Here is a 23,515-nt window from a genome sequence, read left to right as displayed (position 1 = left end):
AGTAGTGAATTCTAAGATCTTTTATTTGTTTCCATGTAAATATCAATATTATTATTAGCTATATTATTAATATTAATATTAACACTCTCTGAGAGCCAGGAGAGCACTAAATACAAAACTATGATTTAAAATAGGGGACCTGCCCGATATGCTTAAGAACAAATTACGATTTGAATCAAGACTGGAATCCTTACAGTCATTGCCTAAACAGAAAGTCACTAAGTAACAACTGGCAACTGTTCTCAAAGGAATCAGGGCCTCCCAGATGGCTCAGCGGGCAAAGAATCCACCTGCAATGCAGGAGACACAGGAGACATCAGTCTGATCCCGGGTTGGGAAGATTCCCTGGAGAATGAAATGGCAACCCATTTCAGTATTCTTGCCTTGAATATTCCATGAACAGAAGAGCCTGGCGGGCTACAGCCCATGGGGTTGCAAATAGTCAGACACGACAGCACGCACGCATGCTCACAGAAATCAAAAACACTGAGGGAAAATACTAGGTTGTCCAGAAAGGAAAAAATTGCTCCACACATTAAAAGAGATTATACATCTTGACTCACAGTGACCAGTACATAGGTATTTACTATGTACATTCACATTTAGCTTTATGAGCATAAGATTCTAAAATGATCATTCATTTTAGAGACGAGAGAAAAAAGCAGGATCCCAAAATAGGAAATTAGTTGTCCGGGGTCCCGTGGCCAGTTAGCAATGGAGTCAAAGTTAGAATTCCAATCTCCTGACTTTTCATTTATACAAAACTCCACTGTTTTCAGAGAAAGGTTAATTATCCCTTTGAATGAATTATTTAAATGGGACACATGTACTTTGATGGGTGGAAGCTGGCAGAAGTGTCCCTGTGTCACTGAAGGAGACCAGCATGGGAGGAGCAGGCCATGTGGACCTAAAAGGAGGGGGCACCTGTGAGGAGAGGCCACAACACAAAAGACAGCCAACTCACAAAACAGCTAAGCTTTGGCCTGGAATGCATATGTCCAGAAGAAATACAGTCAGAAATTCTAAACTTAGAAAACATGTTATTTTCTTAAATATTATCTACAGTGAACATGTACTTATTAGCAACCACTCTGAATAACTTTGACTTTGCAGAACACAGTCAATAACAAACAAGTACACATACACACACACACACACATACACACACACACATGTAAATCCTCTAAAGTAGTCAAGACACATATCATAGAATATCTTGCTCAGAACAATTCATGTCAGGGACCTCCCTGGCAGTCCAGTGGTTAGGACTTGGCACTTTCACTGCTGTGGGCCTGGGTTCAGTTCCTGGTTGGGGAACTAAGATCCTGTAAGCCATACAGCGCAGCCCAAGGGTGCAGGGACAATTCACCTAAAGCAATTTTTTGAAACTAGCAAGGTGGTACCTGAGCACAAGATGTGGGCTGAGTATGTATCTCAGCATTAGGCATGTGTTACACTGCTTCTCTGTGGCAAACAATGTGATTTTTCTCCCCAGACTATTCAAATGTCCACTAACTTATCCTGAGAGGTCCAGTTTCACGGCACTCCGGTGTGATAAAGATAACCCTCGCAATAAATTATCTCACTCTCTCAGCTTTCCTTCAATCACTGATTAGGTTTTTCAAGCATCACACTCCCAAGATGGTTCTTTGAAGGGAAATTTCTATCAAGAACATTTGGAAGCTGGGAGAGCAAAATGGATAAAACAAGGGGAAAAAAAAAAAAAAAAAAAGCCCAGCGCGGAGTATTCCTTAGCCAGCTATCTTCATCAAGTCCTGACAGCTGTTCATGAGGTGATTTTCCTTTTGAATTCCTCCACATGAGACAGAGATTGGGGCACTATGCAGACTACAACGAATTTCACCCTGGAGCGGCACCTCTGCCTGCGAGCAGTCAGTCCACCGGTTTTGGCAGATTCAAAACCCCTCTCCCTGGTCTTCTCCATTTTGACAATGTCAGATGACAAATGGTAGTCAAGTGTCTTTTTCAATAATGAAAGTTTATTACGATAATTTCCTGACCCACAGGAACAACATCTTGAGGAAGAGGCACCTTTTTTCTCACTCTGGCGGAGGTGCCTAACAGGCTTGAGGCAATCTTGAGGGATGAGGAGGGCTAGGTGATTTAGAAGATACAGGATAAATACATAAAGTTAATTGGTATGTAAAAATAAGTTTTAAATATCCCTGAGTGGGGGTGGGAGTGATCTGCTTCTGGTCACATCTCACGTGGTCAAATATGAGGGCTGAGCTGGGACAATGCCTCCACTCCCAAGGAAGAATCAGCGTCCTGTCCACCCCCAGCATGGCCTTCATGCTGGTTCCTGGCTTGGGTGCAGCCATCAGGTCCTCAGTAGACACAGAATCCACCAGGATTTTGATGAATGAGAATCAACTCCCCGCCATTCACCTGGATGTCTTCACAGGAGGCATTCTGAGTGGTCACATTTAGGTAGACTTTGTCCTTGAAACGCAGATAGGCCACTGTGACAGAGTCCACAATTTTGACCATGTTCAGGGAGAAGAGAGGTTCCCGACCCTTCCGGTACAGAAGCCTGAGGCTGAGCTTCTGGGAGAAGTAGCCCTTCAGAGAGATGAGATAAAACCCATCACAGGCGATGATGATTGAGTTGTTCTGCACCTGCATGGTTCCATCTGCGTCTGGGGATGTGATGATGAAACCATTCTCATTTTCACACTCTAAGAGGGTAGGGTAAAAGAAAAAAAAAAAAGATTCCTTAGCTCAGCATTAAGCAACAACTGTCCAATATGTCTAGAAACATATGAAGAGAAAGTGATAGGGACAGATTTTGAAAAGAATAAAAGTAAGAGAAGACTATGTTTCTACATGAAGGTTGGAATCCACTTTTCCTGTGAAATGGAAGAAGCAAAGCTAGTACTAGTAGCCAAGAGAGTTTCAGAGGGGGCTGGGATTCAAGAGTGGAGAGATTACAGCAACTGGCAGTTGTCACAACACACCTGTGGCAGGAAATGGAGTCTCAAGGTTGCCCTGATTTTTTCAATCCCTCCCATCAGGAGGGATTGGTAACTTCAGTGCTGCCTTCTTTGTTCAATGGATTGATTAGGGCAAAGGGTGGTAGAAGTGCCTTTTGCCTGGGTCCTGCACACCCCGTCCACACAAAATAATTGCTTTTAACTCTTTATCCTCTCTCCAGGCTTCCCTGGTGGCTCAGATAGTAAAGAATCTGCCTGCAACACAGGAGACCCAGGTTTGATCCCTCGGTTGGGAAGATCCTCTGGAGAAGGGAATGGCTACCCACTCCAGTATTCTTTCCTGGAGAATTCCATGGACAGAGGACCCTGTTGGGCTACAGTCCATTGGGTTGCAAAGAGTTGGACACAACAAAGTGAATAACACTTTAATTTTTCTTTTATTCTTCTCTCCATGTCACCATGAAATGAAAATTCTTCACATGCCCTGGCAACTAGACTTCCCAACAACATGTATTACTGGCCTTCGTCAACAATCACTTAAACTTAGTTATGTTTCAATACTAAGTAAAGCTTAGTCTGTGGGTTCAGGTTCTGATATAAGAGCTCAAGAACATAGACTTATTTCTCCCTTCTCCCTTCTACCTATTTATTGTCAATTTTTACCGGAAGGTGCCTTGGGAATAGTGGTTGCCACAGGAAAAAGAAAAAGAAGAGTAGTAGAACACAGAATAACTTTAACAGCTTTGTGTGGGGCCATTTCAAGCATAAATCAAAAACTAAATGTCTTCTATTTCCATGGCAGCCTCAGTATCACCTGGAATGGTCAAGTAACGACACTTCAAACTCTCCACTCTGGCCCATGACCCTTGGTGACAGGAGACAGTAAGTTGCAACTGCTGGACACAATTCAGTAATTCTTGCTCTGAATCAAGTCCATGGGAAATACTTCGAATTGAAAACGAGGATCACTTATAGAAGGCAAGATATACTTTCCTTTGGTTCAAGAGGACTTAATAAATGAATATCCATACAGAAACCACTGGTGGTTGTCCTAGTATTAATCTTGGATCCAAATAATGCTCTCTTGTTAAAGATATCACATTGCCTTTAAGTCTCCCAACTCTCATTAAGGTAAAATTTTGTCCTGTAATACAATTACTGGGGAATGATATATCTTATAGCCAGACAGACTTGTAAGAAGCCTTCATTTTCTTACCTAAAAAAAGTGAGAGTAATTTCTACTCAAAGGGTTCCTGGGAGGATTAAGTGAGGAATATAATGTAATCAGTATAGTGACAAGCACTTATCTGTTAACTAATTACTCCCCTTTTCTTCTTTGACCTTAATGAAAATAATATGCAGGCCCCAACAATTTCAGGATTTAATGTTTCCCTAAGAAAATGGAGAGATCTTATGTTCTAGGGGAAATTAAGAAGGTGGAGAGAAGATTATTTTAAAACTATGAACCAACTAAACTTTTGACAATACTTACTGGTAAACTGTACTCTGATACTCTGGATTGGAGGGTACTGAGATGGCACCTAAAGGAAGAAAAAGGATATATTTTTAGGGAAAAAAAATGAACAAGTAGAATTGATGAGTCACATCCATCCTGTGAAACAGAAATGCATCAGGTAAAGGGACTGACTTGAGAAGAGACTTGCCTTTTTCTATGTGAGTTAGATGCAGCCTTCCGCCTGCCCCATTGCTTTTCTGTAACATCTCATAAGGTAAGTTAGGAGTCTTCTGCTCTTTCATGCAAGCATCTAAGTAAGATCTGTCCTCACTTGCCAAACTCTTCCTTGGTATATTATTTTGGCTCCCTGAGCCCCAATTTCCCATTTTAGAAAATAGAGCACTTAAAAGTTATCTTGTTAAGAAACCCATTCAGTCATAGAGATTCTTCACGGACAAGGTTGTGACCAGACAATCCTTCATGGCCACAGACTCCCAGAATGGACTGGGAGTGAAGTCTGGGAGCCTCCTGGCTGCTCGCTTTTTCACTGTAAAACAGGATTAAGAGTGTCCTACCTTCAGGGCCCACAGGCAATAAAAACTCTTCAAACCCTTCAGAGATGAGTAGATCTGTGTGTAAATTTTTAAAATGTTGGGTCTTTCTCTACTCTTTAGTCGTGGGTAAAACCTAACTTGAACTCAAAAGCAAGAAAGAAGTAAAGCAACAAAGAAAGAAAAGTTAATAGATAAAACACCTATGGAAATTTGGTGGTTAAAAGAACAAAGAAGTTCAATATGGGGCAAACTCCAAAATATATTAAGTGAAAAAAGCCAAAGCAAAGGGGAGAATCACGTATAAAGTACATTTCCATTTGTGTTCAAAGGAAAAAAAAGAATTTTTGTGTGAGTACAGAATTTATCCAGAATAAAGCACTGCCTCTGGAGAAAGGAACTGGAAGCCTGAGGACAGGAGTGGGAAGCACATTTATTTTCCATGGCTTACTTTCTTGTATTTTGTAAATTTTACATTACCTACAAAGAAGGGAAATAGAAACTAACAAACAAACAGAGAAACCTACCACCTATTGTGCCTGCAGAGAACAACAGCTCCTCCCACCAGGTTATTTTTGGCAAGATGTCCGGATCAAAGGTCTGGGGAAGAATTTGTTTTCATACTCTGGGGTGTGGAGTCCCTGCTTCCCACTTTTATGGCACACTCATAGCAGCAGTCAAACGGACTCACTGGGGCCTGCCCACGCGGATGAAGAATCCCCTACTTCCCTTGTACGTAAAGTCACAAGCCTCACCAAGCTGAAACCAACAGGCGGTGTAGGAAGAAGGGAGAGCCTTGCTGAGCCCTGCCAGTAGCTGGGCCCCTAGAGCGATATTAGTCAGTGGTGAGCACACAGAGAGGTGCTGACTCGGGACGACCTGACACTCTTTGGCTCTCTCCCCTCTGTGGACTGTTTGTGAGGCTGGACTAGTGTCCTTCACGCTTAAAGCGATGTTCTAGAAGAAGGCCTCTCAAAAGGTACATTACCCAAACACCATAATTCCCTGGGTAAATGAATGCCCCCACTGCTCTCCGGGCAGGCTGGTCACTTGGCCACCTTGTTGAAGTCAGAAGCAGCCTGTGCAGCCGCGCCACGAGCACAGGGCTCAGCGTGCAGCAACCTGGTCCTGACGCCAGCCAGGCAAGTACTTAGGCAAGTTGCATAACTTCTCTGGGCGTCAGTTCTTTCCATCTTTAGAAATTCCTCAAAGATCAGTGACATCCCTTTCCGCACTGTTTATGATTTAAATTTTAAAAGTTGCAACCCTACACCAATTTCAATGAAAGAGAGAAACAGGAAGCCTCTGCATCCCAAATTTGCGTCAAACTCTCTAACTTAAAAGTCCTCATGATCTGATTATTTGACTGACTGTGTAAACTTTCCATAATGTTCCTCCAAAACAATGACATTTCCCAATGTTCTGAAATACTGTGATGAGGAAGTCAGAGCAGTAATGATCAAGAAGACATTCTGAGACCAAGATGCTGAGAGGCAGCAAGGAAAGCACACAGGACTTCCTCTTTTAGGTAGATTAACTCAACTCCAGGCTTCCTTTCCTCCTGAAGGTTACCCAGCATTAGAAATTCACATTTTCTCATCTTCCTAGCATCAACACCACCAGGCCTTGGCCATTTTGTGAAATAAAATGGTTCTTTCTCTTGCTCCATGACCATCCACAACCTCGCCCTTCATCCTCCAAACCTGATTACTTCATGCTGACTACCCCACTGCCCAGAAATACCCCCACAGTGCCAAATTCAAGGCCTTCTATGGCCTGGTGCCAACCTCCTTGTCAAGCATTACTGCAACCCATATCCTTTCTGTGCTTTATGCTCTAATCAACTCTTTCCTCTAATTCTTTAAATAAAGCCTGGTAGGACAAAACAAGAGGGTGCAGGCTTGGGAATAAGATTTTGTTCAAATTGTGACTTCTCTAGTTCTGTTGAATTTGGATGTTATATACCACATCTGAGCTTTAGCTTTCATGTCTGTGAAAATAAGGTATATTCTTATTACAATGCTCAAGGAGATGACTGTAAAGCTCAAATAAGTTAACATATGTGAAAATACTCAGGAGTTTGACTGGCACGTGGTAAGCATTAAAAAAATACTTGCTTCCTTTGTTCTCTCCACCAAGAATGTCCCTTCATCTATGTCTACCCATCAAAATATAAACTTCAAGGCCTAAATCAAATCCCTGGCTTCTGGTCTCCCATAGCAAGTACTTAAAAATTACTCTATTCACATGGATGTTTATAATAGCTTTGTTTCTTATTGTTAAAACTTGTCAAGGAAAAGCAATCAAGATATCCCTCTGTAGGTTGAATGGATAAATAGACTGTGATACATCCAAACAATGGAGTAACACTCAGTGTTAAAAAGAAATGAGCTTTCAAGCCATGGAAAGACATGGACACACTTTAAATGTATATTACTAAGTAAAAGAAGACAATCTGAAGAGACTACATAATGTATGACTTCAAATGTGTGACGTTTTGGAAAAGGCAAAACTACAGAGACAGTTAAAGAGCAGTGGTTGCCAGGGGCAAGGAAGGAGGGAGAGATGAATAGGTGAAGTATAGAAGATTTTTAGAGTAGTGAAACTATTCTGCACTATACTCTAATGGTGGGTACGTGTTATTGTTCATTTGTTAAAATCCATAAAATGTACAATACCAAGAGTGAACCCTGATATAAGAAAAAAAAACTTAAATTACTCTACTGATTTTCATTCTACCACCACTGGATACATGTCTCCTCTCCACTACAAGACTACCTAGCTGTGTGCTCTTGGGAAAATGTCATTACCTTGCTGACTTTTAGCTTCTTCATCTATAAAATGGAAAGAGTGAACCCTGTATCTCAGAAGGTTGTTGTGAATGAGATCATGTACGTAAATTTTTAGCACCTGACCTGGAACACTGTAAGGAGGTGATAAATGTCAGCTATTATTCTTGGATGCTCATGGGAGACAAGACCCATGTCATGTTCTTAATTTAGCCTATATAACACTAATTTAGCTTTATATATGACTACAGAATGAGAGAACTAATAAAAAAAAAGGAAGTCCAACCAAATCCCTAAAATATCAGCTCTCTGTAGCCCAGAAGAACACCACAAAATGATTCTGGCTTTATAAGAAAAATTACCAGAAAAAAAATCAAATAATATTAATTTTACCCACAGGCATAGTTTTATATATATATATGTATATTAAGAAAATAAAAATCCTCATGTCTTCACCAGATAATAGAAAAAAATGGACTATATCAAAGATCCCAAAGGACTTTCATGTAAGGACAAGCTACAAAGTCTGAAGAGCTCATACTATCTTCAAAGGGGACTAGAAATTCTTGTAAGTCAGTACACCAGGATCAAAGTACAGTCCTGAAGTTTCAATGAGATGGCCTCAGAAGCATGAGTATAAAAGAAGTCATCTTCCGACTGAACACTGTATTCTATAGATGAAGAAAATGAGACCCACAGAAGTAAAGGGATTCAACTCCAGCCCCCTGGAATCCAGAAGAAATTTCGTTGTTTCACACAACAACAGTTTTTCTTCTCCTCATGCAAATTTAAAGTGGAGAGAAATTTCTTTGAAGATTTTACTAATGGTCCATTCCTTGTGTCCATTTAGTGCCAAGTTGGAGGAAGAAACACGTGTTTATACACAGCAGATTGGCAGGGTGATGGTCTCATGATGACCTCATCATGGGAATGCAAAGGGATAGCCAAAAGTTTAGGCTTCTCTCCTGGGCTTGGGGGCTGTCATAAATAGAGCCAAGAACACGGAATACTCAGAGGCAGCTGATACATGGGCTATCTGACCAACTGACTGAGTAATGCGTATGCCCTGTCTAGGAGCAGCTGATGATGCAACTAAAGGTCAGCTGGTCCACCATTATCATATACACTAGAGTCACCTCGGAAATCTATAAAAATGTGTAGATTGCCAGTTAAAGATTGCCATAAAGATTCCATTTCAAAAGGTCTAGATGGACGTAGTAATCTCATTTTTACAAACACCCAAGGTTCAAGGTTTGAGAATTACTACACTCTACTGTGAAGGCCCAAATCCAGAAAATATATCTTCAACCATTCCCTTGGCAAAAATCATGCCTATCCTAAAGCTGGTGCTCAACTATCAGTATTATTTAATAGTTGATTGAATAGATTATATGATTGTCATATTATTGGTGATTTGAAACAGCATTGATCATTATTGAGTACCTACTATTTGGCAGGTATTACATTCAACTCTAAGAACACAAAGGGAAAGAATACACAGTCCTTAGTTTTGACAAACTTGTATGTCAACTGGGGAGACAATTCCTCCACATAAAATCAATGGCAAAGAGCAATAGGCAACTTATGCCACAAGGTTCCAGAGAACAGAAAAAACAACTGCAGGCTTTGGCAGCTCAAGGAGGAAAGATGTGGGCTTAGGCCTTGAAATAGAAAGAGGACCCGGAGAATCCAAAGGCACTGCCTAGAGGAAGGGTCTAGAAATTAAACCACTTTTGGTGTATTCAAGAAAAACAGTAAAAACTTACTTAGAACTTAAAACATGCCACGCACGGCATTACTCTTTCTGAAATGCATTACCTTGTTTGCTTTCAAAATAATACTATTAAGTAGAAATAATGCTCATGTCTTATAGATAGAAAGAAATGAGAATCAGTGTTGTTAAGAACTTGCTCAGGAATAAACAGGTATTAACTTGAGTTTGACTGAACCTCAAGTTCATGGTAACATCCTTTCTCTTTATCCTATTCTATCTTAAGAGTAAAAAACCCCTATGAAAACATTTTTCTGAGGGTTCAAGATTAATTTATTTTTAATTTTCAATACTAAACAAGATTAAAAGATTAGGTTTTCAATAGTTGTCAAAATACTCAGATATATCTCAAAATATCTAAACATTCTCCAGAAAAGAGCTCTTCAGTCAACTCTCCAAGGTTGTTTGTATAGTTCAGGTTGGCAAAGCCATTAGCTGGACTCTAATTAGATGCAACTGTCCTGGCAAGGGGCAGCAGGACAAATAAAGTAGGCAGCAAGTAGGTGATGCAAAGAAGAGTCAGAATAATGTCCTTTCCTGACCTCTCTCAGTACCTGAAACACTGAACTATCTGAGAACAAAGATGGAAAATGTCTGATATACAGCATTTATCCAGCCGCCTGTACCATGTTCCCCAAAAGGTGCTGCTTGCTTCATGAGCTCATCTCTAGAATGTGTGAATTTCTTATTCTGACTCACTGGGATGTGGCATGAGGCTGCCAACCTTATACTCATGTGGCATTTGTCCTGGAGGGGGTGTATCTGTGGCAGGAGGGAATGATACTCATCAAATGTGAAACCAGGAAGTGGGCTCTGCATTCACTATGTGGGCCTTGCCCTTCCTCACTTGCTATCAGTCAAGATCCCAGGTCAGAGTGGGATGAGATGTGAGTCAGTGGAGGACAGTGCAGAAACAGGTATGCAATGGGAATCGTGGTTCAGCATGCAACCTTCACAGGGATGTGAATGTCTCCTCCCCCAACAATGGGCTTCACATCAATCAGAGAAGACCTGAGAGATTATGAAAGCAAAGTCTTCTAGGCTCTGAGGGTGTTTCTGAATGAGCCTCCGAAGAGGAAGATGGAATTTTCCATATTTGCCCATTACAGTAGGTTGGGAAGGCAGAATCTTCTCCTGGTGGATTTATACTCGATGGAAACTCCCTTTACAAAGAGACAGGCCCCGACTTCTGATCAGGAAAGTTCAGAATCCAACTCAGAGAAAGGAATAGAAATGAACAAAAATTGATTATTTGGCCAGTCTTCCATAATCAGGAAAGTTTATCCTCAAAGTGATATTTCTTAGACATGAAGATGTGTGACTTTGAAAATCATGTTGAATAAAGAGTCTATTAAGATGAAAGAACACAAAGAAAAGCCATTTTAACTGTCATTCTAGACTTTCTTTTTCTCTATCACCACCCTTCACCATGGCTGCCAGCACCTTCTTGCTGTAATCCCTCTTTTTAAATTCTTACTATACTCTCTACTACACAGCCCATGTGATATTCTAATATAGCCCCCTCTCTCTAACCACTTCCACTTTTCTTGTCAAATTTATTTAGTAATGGCTAGCCTCTACTTACTGACCCTCTCCTCTCTATCTCAGAGAAGAGGAACTATGGTTTCACTGTCCCAAACACTTAGCAATTAATGGATCCCTAAGAGGAGTATCAAGTACTCAGAAAAACAACCAAATGAACCAAAAGCATCCATGTGACATGAACACACCTTCAAAATTTTGTGATTTGCAATTCTTTATATCCTCAAGGGGAAGATTTTCTTTTATCTGGGTTTCCATTTCCACATTTGCTGGCAAATTCCTCACGTACCCTAACAGAGGGGTCTGCCAAAACATTTCTAAGAACTCCCATAGAATAGTGAATATAACAAAAAAAGAAACAGACTCACAAATATAGAGAACAAAATAGTGGTTACCAGTGAGAGGAGAGGGAAGTGGGAACTGTAAAGTACAAACTACCAGGTGTAAAATAAGCTACAAGCATGTACTGTACAATACAAGGAATAAAACCAACATTTTATAATAACAATTTATGAAATACAATCTTTAAAAATTATGAATCACTATTATACACCTGAAAAAAACTTACATAATCTTGTACATGAACTATACTTCAATTTTAAAACATTAAATTGAAAAAAAGAAACAACTCCCTTCCTCACCTTGGGAATCAGGTAATTTTCAAAATATCCTAGTCTTTACCTTGGTGGCTCAGTGGTAAAGAATCCACCTCCAATGCAGCAGACCTAGGTTGGATCCCTGGGTCAAGAAGATCCCCTGGAAGAAGGCATGGCAACCCACTCTAATACTCTCACCTAGAGAATCCCATGGACAGAGGAGCCTGGCAGGCTGCAGTCCACAGGGCTGCACAGAGTCAGACACAACAGAAGTGACTCAGCAGCAGCAGCAGCAGCAAAGCAACTGGAAAAGTTGGCTTACAAGGTACCCACTGCATTATCATAAATCTTACAATGCCTTAAACATAATGGCAATTATAACTAAATGGTTACTGAGTCCCTTAGACTGTGCCCTGACACTTGCTCTATGCTATGCATAGTCACTCAGTCATGTTCAACTGTTTGCAACCCCATGGACTGTACCCCATCAGGCTCCTCTGTCCATGGAGATTCTCATGGCAAGTGGGTTGCCATGCCCTCCTCCAGGGGACACTAGCCAACACCATATGTGGCTCGAGGCTTTTATTAAGCTGCCCCATTCATCCTTGAGTACAAAGGGGATGGCACAATTATTATGATCAGTATCTTTCTATCCAAAGTTACTCATTCCCCATCTCATTGGCCATATAAAAGAGTAGGCACTATTGCCTTGGAAAGGCAACTTAGTAGAAATGGACCAGGCATTGGGCTGGGAATAGAACACTCAGGTCCGGTCGTAAGCCAGAACAAGTCCTCTCCTTTCTCAGTTTTGAATTTCCTCATTTTTATGTCCTCATTTTTTAACTCTCAATTAAGATGGTTGAATAAGCAGAGTGGAATGGGGACTATCTAAGGACTTTTTCCAATACCAGAGATTAGGAAAATCAAAACATTCAAAAGAGAAAACCCAAATTATTGGTGGATAAGAAGATTCTTTGAACCAAAGATTTTTTTCAACACAATAGTACACGATAATAAATCCCTCAGCTGTAACAAAAGAACAGGTTTTTTCCCCAAGTGGCTCCCTCTGATAGTTAATGAAGAATCATGAGTATCTTTTGTGTTGTTTATGCAATGAGGCTCTTAGCCTCATTTGCAGTAAGGCTAAATAATCCTCAAGCTACATTATAGTGTGAACTAAGACTGGTGACTGGTAAAAGTCATCACAGAACAGCAGTGGAACGATGATAGTGCTGGTGGTAACAATAATGATAATGACATTTTAAACTAAAGCCTTCCTGTTAAATAATGGAAGAGAAATGAAGCACCTGATGCAAAAATTAAAGTATGCTCGCTGTATAATCCCAATCGAGAAACTAGCTATTGAAGCTAGCCCTCTGTGAAATTCTTACTGAAGAGCTGTATTCAACTAGGTCACCCAGTACTATCAAGCCAGGGAACACTAAGGATTGCTGGGAGCCCTCAGAAGCTAGAAAGAGGCACAGAAGGATCCTGGAGGAGTCTTCCCTACAGCCTTCAGATGGAGCAGGGTACTGCTGACACGCTGTCTTTGAATACCTATCCTCCAAAACTGTGAAAGGTTACATTTCTTTTAAGCTACCAAATTTGCTGTGCCACCCTGGTTGAAAAGATATTTGCATATAGTGTGAAATCACACGTACAACATTGAAATAATTCTTCGAATCAGTCTGACAGAACTAGAAAGCCCCATGGAGATTATATTGTCTAATCTCCTTATTGTTTAAAAAAAAAAGTACAGCTTGGAGTGAATAAATGACTGAGCCAATGCCCCAATCCAAATCCCCTTTCTCTTCTATGAATGAATCATACATGGCAATGATTTATCAAAATAACCTATAAGGTATTACACATTTGTTAAAGCTTCATTGATTGTGTTATTTGAATTTGTGGCAGGAGATTCAGATTCTTTTTTTAAAAGAATCTTTCTTCCTTTTATTCCAGGTTATAAATCTTCCCCCCAGTTTTTCTACATAAGCAATTAATGTCAGGAAAGGAAAAAATTTTAAAACATCCAGGTAAAATGCTTACAGCTTACAGCCACGGAGTCTTGGCCAGGTGTAATGGAAAGAGACAGGACTAGAATTTAAACCTAGTCCTGATTTATAACCAGACCTTCCTATATTGACCTAGACAAGTCTCTATGCCTCAGATTTCCTCATTGTAAAAGTGCCTACAAAGATCTGTCACCATCCAAGATCATAGTGAAGAAGTAAGGACAACATAGGGACAAGATCACAAAACCAGAGATGGTATTGCAAGTAGCATCACGAGTGATGCCTGTCAACCTCTCCCTAAAAAGAGCTGAGTTTCCAGTCTTCATCATACCACATTCAGGGCCAGATTGAGATTTTTACAGGCCTTGGAAATTAAAAACATTAACCACCCAACACATCGCTAACTTAAAATACATTTTACATTACTGAGCAGTAAAACATGTCTTTTACAACTTCTTTTATAACCCAGTAAAGATTTTATAATTTCCCTTGGTGAGTATTTGAATGCTTATAATTTTTTGCAATGTTAATTATCATTTTCATTTTGATCTTAGGTTCTGTAGGCTCGTGCTATGTGACCTACAGGACAGCCCAGCCAGAGGGTATATCATTTACACTCATCCCCCCAGATCCCCACCTATATAACATCCTGGGAGTGAAGCTTTCTATCCGTAGCCCTTATTCAATGGAAGAACTAAAGTTTGGGTCTACTTGCTGCTCTTTCTGTCAGAGTGTGTTCTTAACTAGCATTTTCAATGTTATCAAAGCGAGACAAATTTATGCAAATTAATAACACATCAAACTTGCATTTCAGAATGAAAGATTTGCTGAGAAGAAAAAATATATATAATTATGCCCCTCTTAGCTCCAACATTTCTAGTATTGTGAACCAGACCACTCTTTTAAGTATAAGTTTCTGCCTTATTTGGCAACCAAGTTACTAGAGAATTGGATGAACTACATTAATGTAAGGGGAGATGGAACCCCTCTGGGCCATGTCTCCAAGTGTGTCATTTTAGATTTCTGAACCACTTTCAGACACTAACCTGATAATATTTTATATGCTCATAAATTCTCCCCTTTATTTTTCCTTTGCTAATACAGCCATGGCATCTTAATTAGACATCTAAATTCAAATAAGCTAAAATTATTTCAAGGGGTTTTTCTTAATCTTAAAAATTACAGTATGAAAGCCAAATTCATGAAGTTAAGGTTGACCTTACCTATGATATGCTTTCTGAGATTTGAGTTATGGCATTGCATGTGTGCTACATGGTAAACACTTTAGTGTGTGGTATGCTTATTGAAGCATGTTTATAAATAATAATAATTTTAACATTTACAAAGCTCTGTAACAGATTTGTTCCTCACAATAATCAAATTCCAGTTTTGGAGATGATTAAATTGATACTCAGGGAATTTCAGGGAATTTACCCAGAGTCACAAAACTAAAACATTGGACTGAATCTTCTAGTTCCTAATCCAATGTATTCTCTCCTATACCTCAATGACTTCCCTAAAATTTTGAGAAGATATATTGCATTTTTATATAAAAATTGTTTTAATTCCTTCATTTACCTACAAACAAAACACACAAGCCATAAGATATTGGGAAATCCAATTGCATCCAACACTACCCTATATTTTATCTGTGACTATGAGAAATAACCTTTCTACTTTGCTATTCAGCTGCTATCCTTTCATTTCCTAAATAGGAATGACAACACTGTACCTGCCTCCTGAGAAATCTGTATGCAGGTCAAGAAACAACAGTTAGAACTGGATGTGGAAAAACAGACTGGTTTCAAATCGGGAAAGAGTATGTCAAGGTTGTAAATTGTCACCCTGCTTATTTAACTTACATGCAGAGTATATCATGAGAAATGCTGGACTGGATGAAGCACAAGCTGGAATCAAGATTGCCAGAAGAAATATCAATAACCTCAGATATGCAGATGACACCACCCTTATGACAGAAAGCAAAGAAGAACTAAAGAGCCTCTTGATGAAAGTGAAAGAGGAGAGTGAAAAAGTTGGCTTAAAACTCAACATTCAGAAAATGAAGATCATGGCACCTGGTCCCATTACTTCATGGCAAATATATGGGAAAACAATGAAAACAGTGACAAATTTTAACTTTGGGGGCTCCAAAATCACTGCAGATGGTGACTGTAGCCATGAAATTAAGACTCCTTGGAAGAAAAGTTATAACCAACCTAGACAGCATATTAAAAAGCAGAGACATTACTTTGCCAACAAAGGCCCATCTAGTCAAAGCTATGGTTTTTCCAGTAGTCATGTATGGATGTGAGAGTTGGACTATAAAGAAAGCTGAGTGCCAAAGAATTGATGCTTTTGAATTGTGGTGTTGGAAGAAACTCTTGAGAGTCCCTTGGACTGCAAGGAGATCAAACCAGTCCATCCTAAAGGAAATCAGTCCTGAATATTCATTGGAAGGACTGATGCTAAAGCTGAAACTCCCAATAGTTTGGCCACCTGATGCGAATAACTGACTTATTTGAAAAGACCCTGGTGCTGGGAAAGACTGAAGGCAGGAGGAGAAGGGGATGACAGAGGATGAGATTGTTGGATAGCATCACCGACTCAATGGACATGAGTTTGAGTAAACTCCGGGAGTTGGTGATGGACAGAGAAGCCTGGTGTGCTGCAGTCCATGGGGTCACAAAGAGTCGGACATGACTGAGCAACTGAACTGAACTGAACTGAACACTGTACATGGCTCCCTCAACCTAAATGGTCCCAGAAGATTAATATTCATTAGCCATGAATGCAAAATTCCTGAAGTGGGTGGGAACCTGCGGGTTCTCTGAGAGTGAGGGATACAAAAATAATTTCTATTAAAAGAAACAGAATTGGAAGGGCAAGGTGGTCAGCCATTAGGCAAGGCTAGGTCTAGCAGCTAGGAGCTGAAGTCAGAGGAATAGGGAGGTTATATTCCAAGGTCTATACCAAAAGCTTCTCTGCTCACTTTACATCTCTCCTCTGAGTGTGTGCATTTGTTTCTATTCATGTGTATATACTTGACATTTTCCAGCATGATTCCTGTCCAAACAATCTCTGTCCTATTTTAAGTACTTGGGTCAGAACCTATATCTACAAAAATTAATTAATTAATTAATTAATTTTAAAAAATTGTTTTAATTAAAAAAAATTTAAAAAAGAACCTATATCTAAATTTTTCTTGTATAAAATATCATCACTGTATAAACAGTGAACAATATTATGTGCTCCTGATATTGTTCATCCTCTTTCACATGGATGAGCACTTGGCTTCTTGAGAAAAGTGTTCTAATCTTAACTCCTCAGGAAAAAAAAAAACAAAAAAGAGTGGGTTCTCTTTAACAGTTAAAGAACTGTTAGTTTTACTGTGGTGCCCCCTAGCGCTACGTGAGATGAGACACATTTTCTGTATTTGCCAGCATGTAGACCATGTAAGGCAATGGCACCCCACTCCAGTACTCTTGCCTGGAAAATCCCATGGATGGAGGAGCCTGGTAGGCTGCAGTCCATGGGATTGAAAAGAGTCGGACACGACAGAGCGACTTCACTTTCACTTTTCATTTTCATGCATTGGAGAAGGAAATGGCAACCCACTCCAGTGTTCTTGCCTGGAGAATCCCAGGGACGGGGGAGCCTGGTGGGCTGCCGTCTATGGGGTCGCACAGAGTCGGACAAGACTGAAGCGACTTAGCAGCAGATCATGTAAGCGGAGAAGGCACTGGCGACCCACTCCAGTACTCTTGCCTGGCGAATCCGATGGATGGAGGAGCCTGGTAGGCTACAGTCCATGGGGTCGCTAAGAGTCGGACACAAGTGAGCAACTTCACTTTCACTTTTCACTTTCATGCATTGGAGAAGGAAATGGCAACCCACTCCGGTGTTCTTGCCTGGAGAATCCCAGGGACAGGGAAGCCTGGTGGGCTGCCGTCTATGGGGTCGCACAGAGTCGGACACGACTGAAGTGACTTAGCAGCAGCAGCAGCAGCAGACCATGTAAGAGAAGTGAAATCTGGAGAAGCAACAACTTGGGTAATTTTTCCTGTATTTTCTTTTGTTCAGAATGGAATGAAGTTTGTTCCCTTAGCACACATCACAAGACCTTTTGTGTCCTGTCTCCATCTAGATTTTCAACTTCATCTTCAACTACTTTCTCCAATGAACACTCACCTCCAACCATTCTGAACAACTTGCCTTTTTACCTAGAAAGCCTTCTGCCCTTACCCAGCCACCATCATTCCTCTTGTCTATTTAAAGAATTTCTACTATTTTTTAAAGACTTTTTGATGTGGATCATTTTTTGTCTCTACTGAATTTATTACCAAATTGCTTTTGCTTCATGTTTTGGTTTTTTGGCCCCAAGGTATGTTGGATCCTAGCTCCCCAACCAGGGATCAAACCTGCACCCCCTACAGTGGGAGGCAAAGTCTTAGCCACCAGACCACCAGGGAAGTTCCTCTACTCCTAATATCAGCTGAAGCATCACCTCCTTCTCCTGCTTCTATCCTCTCTGAGTTTCTGTTTTCCTATCTGCAAGTGGACTGTGTCTAATGTCTGTTCAACCTAACAAATCTATGCATTTTCAGTAGTATCTCCTTTAAGAGCCTCAAAATACTTAATGACAAATCAGTTCAATACTTCAGGTGTTTCTTTTTAATTCCCATAAAATTGCCATTCCCTCCTCCAGGGGGATTTTCCCAACCCAGGGATCAAACCTGGATCTCCTGCATGGTATTTAGGCAGATTCTTTACCACCTCAACCATCAGGGAAGTTCATAAAATTGCTTCAGTTGAGTTCAGTCGCTCAGTTGTGTCTGACTCTTTGCAACCCTGTGGACTACATCGTGGCAGGCTTCTGAGGCCCAAGAATCCTGGAGTGGGTAGCCTATCTCTTCTCCAGGGGATCTTCCCAACCCAGGAATCAAACCAGGGTCTCCCGCATTGCAGGCAGATTCTTTACCAACTGAGCGATCAGGGAAGCCCATAAAATTGCTTATAAAATGCAAATTCAATTGCACTGAAAATTATTTATTTCCATGTCTATCATTAAAAATGTCTTTAAAAACATGTTAAAATCACATGGGGACACATCTAATTTGACCTAAAATCTGAGACGAAAATTTTTAAGCAAAAATGCCTCTTCTTCTTCCTAAAGGATATAAAGTCCAAGTTACAGTCTGAAACTTCACCAAGAAACTGAATTCTAACTCTGGCCATTGAGGATATAGAACTGGTCAGCTCAATGACCTCCCCTTCTGTCTTCTCCAGGAATAAATGCGGTAAGAATATAAACCTTTAACTGTGGGTGGGATTTGCTGATAAATAATCACTAAAAGCACATCTTTCAAGTGCTCTGATACAGATCTTGGAAGAGCCCAGCTTCAATAGCTCTGAGATACATGGGTATAATTTACAAAAGCTTCTCACCTTATACATCAGCTTTTTTCTGCATCATTCCCAGCTGAAGTTACTGGGAAGCCTGGAAGCCTGATACTTTAAGTGGCAGCCCCAATAATTGTATTGGTTTTTGTGACTCAATTTTGTAACCTGCATCATGGGTATTGTTCTACAGTGTCTATTTCTTTCCCCTTTCTAAATAAGGTATTTTGCTAATCCAGAATAAGTTATTTAGAAACATGCATAGTATATGAATAAATACAGGTCACATGTATATGTACAAATATACTGATTTCCCCCAGTCCCTTCTTAAGAACCAGGGTATTCATAAGCTTAGGCACAAAAATCTGTTCACTTAGATTTGTATTTCTCAGATCCTCATACACATTTTATGAGTATAAACTACATATTCACAGGATATTGACCTGGAAGAGATATTTCTGACCATTTGATCCAACTGCCTCATGTTTCAGATGAGAAAATCAGTGTCCAAAGAGGGAAGTGAATTACATAAAGAGTGGGTAAGGTCTTTTTATGTGCCATCTCAAAAACAAAACTTCTGCTTTTCACATAGTAAAACTTAACCAAGTGGTAAGAAAACAAAGATTACTAAATAAACTTGATTGAAAGGAAGGCTGACTGCCAAATGGAGTTTAACAGTTACATATCTATTTTTTTTTCACAGAGTCATCCACACAGGAAAATTTTTATGAAGTTAAAAATTAAATCTAAGAAATAAGGAAAAATCATGATTATTCCCCAAATATCTTTCTCCTACAATAAAAGAGATCCAATTTAACTAGGTAAATGATGAGTATTTCAGCTCTATAGATCATTGTAATACAATGTCTTATAAAAGTAGAGCTTTGATAGGCATCCCCACCTACCTATCCTTCAACCAAAATCCCAAACAATCTTACCCATGAATTTAGAAAAGCTCCTAGTCTATGTTCATTCTTCAGCAGTTACTTTATACTCTTTTCTCTCAGTCTGTCTCCTCTACACACTGCTGCCACCATGACTGATCAAGTTCTGGGAAAAACACACACGACCTCTCTAAGCTATCCTTTCCCTTAACAAAGTGTATGAGATTACAACTAAGGACACATCGTGCTGCCTTGGGTAACATTAATAGTGTAAGAAATTGTGTCAGCTAAAACAGTCTAGTGAGAAATAAGAAAATAATTAATGTCAAGTGAACAATTTCAAATATCTGAGCCACAGAAAATTTTGTATCTAGAGTATATAAGAACACATTTTTTTGAGCAAACAGCTCTAACGTACCTCTTCCATCTTTGCTTCCATTTCTGTGCCAGGACCAGAGAAAGCTAATTCTCTCCCAAAGATCAGCTCACCGTGAATTCTAGTATCCTGGAGGCAAGCATTCAGCTGCCCTTCCACGTTCTAGCACAGAATTGCTGGGTGACTTGCTAGAAAGAATCCCTCTCCTCTGCCTCCCCTGGGTATTGATATTCCAGGGTGCCCCCTGCCACCAGCTACCTACACATCTGTATCTGTTTCATGTTTTGCTCTCTCCCATCCTCTGAGCTCTAGTGCAATTAACTGTTGAGGCTTGACTGGGGCCATCTGTTCTGTTTTTTTTTTTTTTAATCATCCCACAGTGCAAGGAAATATGTAACACTGCGGTTGTTTCAAAAAGCAGTCGTTTCAAAAAGCAGTCTCAGGGCTCCCGGACCTGGTGAATAAACTCAGCTGTTCTATTTTGGGTTACTCTGTTTTCTTCTCGGAAGAGCCTAATTCCGGTCTTTGTCTTGGGCATCCTGCCATGGACACTTTGCTCCTCCCCCGACACCCTCTCCCCAAAATCACCTACTCTAATTTCACCCAAAAGGTTCTGCGCAGAGAAGGAAATGTGTGGCGTGATAAAGACAGTACGGGTGTGCTGGGGTGCTCACTGGTCTGCAGACTTGAGAATAACACTAGTACCCTTTGGGAATTTGGAGACACGAGCACCCTCTGCGGGACAGTGATCACAACCGCACCCCCATTAGACTGCAGGCACCGAAACCCGTTTCCTGTAGACAGAGACATGCCCAGGCATCCTCTAGGACTCTGCTCATCTTATCCTGATCTAATTTGAGGTACCCAGTCTCTGACCTGGCCATCAGAAATGAAAGTTCTCATTGTCTGACCTTTACCAGTGATTTTTCTAACCAAGAGCAACCACCAGGCAAACAAGAATTATCAGACTAGCCCCAACAAAGGAACACGGGGCCACCTCACATTTATTTTCTTTTTCAGTGGAATCTCCTGCAGTCAAGAACATCCTTAAAGAGCTAAATAATGTTTTTATATATGAACAACTATGGAAAAAAAAATAATGTAAACAGGGCCAGAATAAAGAGATGGAAAAATGGAAAGAATTTCTTCATTGGGGGGGATACTAAAATGATGATCTTCCACTACATAATGTATTGGACAAAGTGATGTCAGCAAGTTGTGATTGGTAGAGAAAGACTGTGAAAAACAATGTCTGATCAAGTTGTTGGGATAAACGTTCAGCCATGTGCACATACAGACATGAACACATATATCTCTGCTCTTAAATATATATAGGTTAGCTATTTAAAAGAACTTAATATTGATACCTTCAGCATTCTTCAGAAAGCATATCTCCTTGAGTCTATGGGGTTTATGAATACAATGAGAAAGTATAATAATGTAAAAAGGAAATTAAAAATTTATTATTTCCTTTTTACATTAATTCCCTGATCAGTTGCTTACTAGCAGAACAGATAAACCAAGTAGGTATGTCAGGGACTCAAAGCTTCAAAGTGACAGTTCACAAAAGAACACCAGGATTTTTGTGTTGTAAAGAAAAAGATTAATCCAGAAGCAGTGCCCCTGCCCTATCTCCACTGTGTCTCACCACGGCCACTGCTGAAAAAAAGGAAGGAAAAGAGAGACACGAGGGTGCTTGACCACATTTTACAATCGCTGAGCAGAAAAGGGAAAACAATTTTGGTGTCAGACTATTTCCAAGTGACCATTTGGAGCTGCCATCCGCCTGAGCTGGAGGAAAGGACATGTTGGTTGGTGCATCTTACCTGAGCATAGAAGTGCAGACAGATGTAGGTGAGACACAGAAGAAGCCCCAGCCCCTGAATTATGGAGGCCACCAGCAATAGCTTGTTCCTCAAGAATCTCCGGCCTGGTGCATTTCCCACATTCTCGTCCAGGGGCTGGACCCCTTCCATCTTCACAATCTGGATGCAGGGACGATGAAAACTGTGACAGGGGGAAACCTGAGGGAGAACTGACTTCTTCCCCAAAAAGAAGGAGATGAAGCCAACACAAGGTGTATCAATTAGAAGATACACAGAGGTCCCAGGACCAGAGATAAGAGGCGATTGAAAGAGCAGAGAGGACTCTCTCAGTTTTAATGCTTCAGCTTTTGCAGGCAGGCGGGGGAACTTCTTTGTGACTAATCTGAATTTCCCCTTTACTTTCTTTCTTTTTTTTTCTCTGGGCTAACAGGGAGTTGTTTTTGTGGCATTCCAGTTCTGATTTGAGTGACTGTGAAAAGACAGTCATAAAAGTGTGCTATTTTCTTAATTTCTCATTGCACCAGTAACCAAATTGTGGGTCACTTGATAAAGATAAAAATCATCATCCGTTGATCTAGAAGCTCACCTATCTCTTCCTCAAGCTGTCTTAAATCATAGAAGAAATTTGAGGAAAATGCTAGCTTAAGTTCTTGCCTGAACTTCATTTGGTAACTAAGCATAGAATCCATTCTACAGATTCAGGAAAAAAAGGCACACAAAAACCATCCTTGAAGTGAAAAAAAGGAAAAGAAAAGATGAAGATAGGATGGCAAGTTATGCAGAATAAAGGAGTGCGATCCTCTAGTTTTAGTCCAAGGTATTATAATAAACTAGTATATACTGAGCATATACACTGTGTCAGGCACTGTGCTAAACAGTCTTACTATCTTTTTCTCATTTAATCTTTGAGGCAAATTCAGTAAATACTTATATGACTAATTTTAAGCATAGCAGGAAAGAAGCAGAAGAGTATCCTGACTTTTCCCCTCTTCTCTACTTTACATTTTCTCCATACATAATTTTTGCATGAATGAAAAAATGAATAGCTTTAAATAAGCTTTGAAGGTTGTATATTTCTTTGAGGTCAGGGGTCGACTTAGAATTTGGAAGGTAAGAGTATCCTACCAGTAAGCACTGCTTACCCTTTACCACCGAAATGAATGATAAAATGAAATAAATGATAAAATTATTGATAATGGCAAGTTCAAATTAATAAATATTTACCGAGTACACAGTAAGTGCTATGCTATCCTGGGCAGCACAGGTGCTCTGGAAGGGGCTGTTTAAGATACAGCAACTCTTCCATGGGCCAGTATGTCTCTCTGAGCCCCCCAACAGCTGCTCAACAGATATTTAAA

General features: G+C 40.2%; 1 protein-coding gene across 2 annotated transcripts; it reads right to left on the bottom strand.

The window, feature by feature from the left end:
• Window positions 1-383: 383 nt before the first annotated feature.
• On the bottom strand, window positions 384-22,307 carry TNFSF4 (TNF superfamily member 4). 2 transcript variants are annotated; one of them, XM_040263477.1, is made up of 3 exons: window positions 22,158-22,307; window positions 4,447-4,495; window positions 384-2,699 (listed from the first exon to the last, which is right to left on the bottom strand). In XM_040263477.1, the coding sequence occupies exons 1-3, from the start codon at window positions 22,305-22,307 to the stop codon at window positions 2,350-2,352; spliced, it is 549 nt and encodes a 182-aa protein (XP_040119411.1). In that variant the 3' UTR covers window positions 384-2,349. The 2 variants fall into 2 exon arrangements, with proteins under 2 accessions (XP_040119411.1, XP_040119412.1); XM_040263478.1 differs by lacking the exon at window positions 22,158-22,307 and adding an exon at window positions 20,374-20,818.
• Between the last annotated feature and the right edge of the window lie 1,208 nt (window positions 22,308-23,515).

The sequence above is a fragment of the Oryx dammah genome, unplaced genomic scaffold (genome assembly GCF_014754425.2).
Source record: "Oryx dammah isolate SB20612 unplaced genomic scaffold, SCBI_Odam_1.1 HiC_scaffold_21, whole genome shotgun sequence".
In the NCBI taxonomy this organism is placed as follows: Eukaryota; Metazoa; Chordata; class Mammalia; order Artiodactyla; family Bovidae; genus Oryx; species Oryx dammah.
The sequence above is the reverse complement of the archived record's forward strand: the minus strand, read 5'-3'. Positions and strand labels throughout refer to the sequence as shown.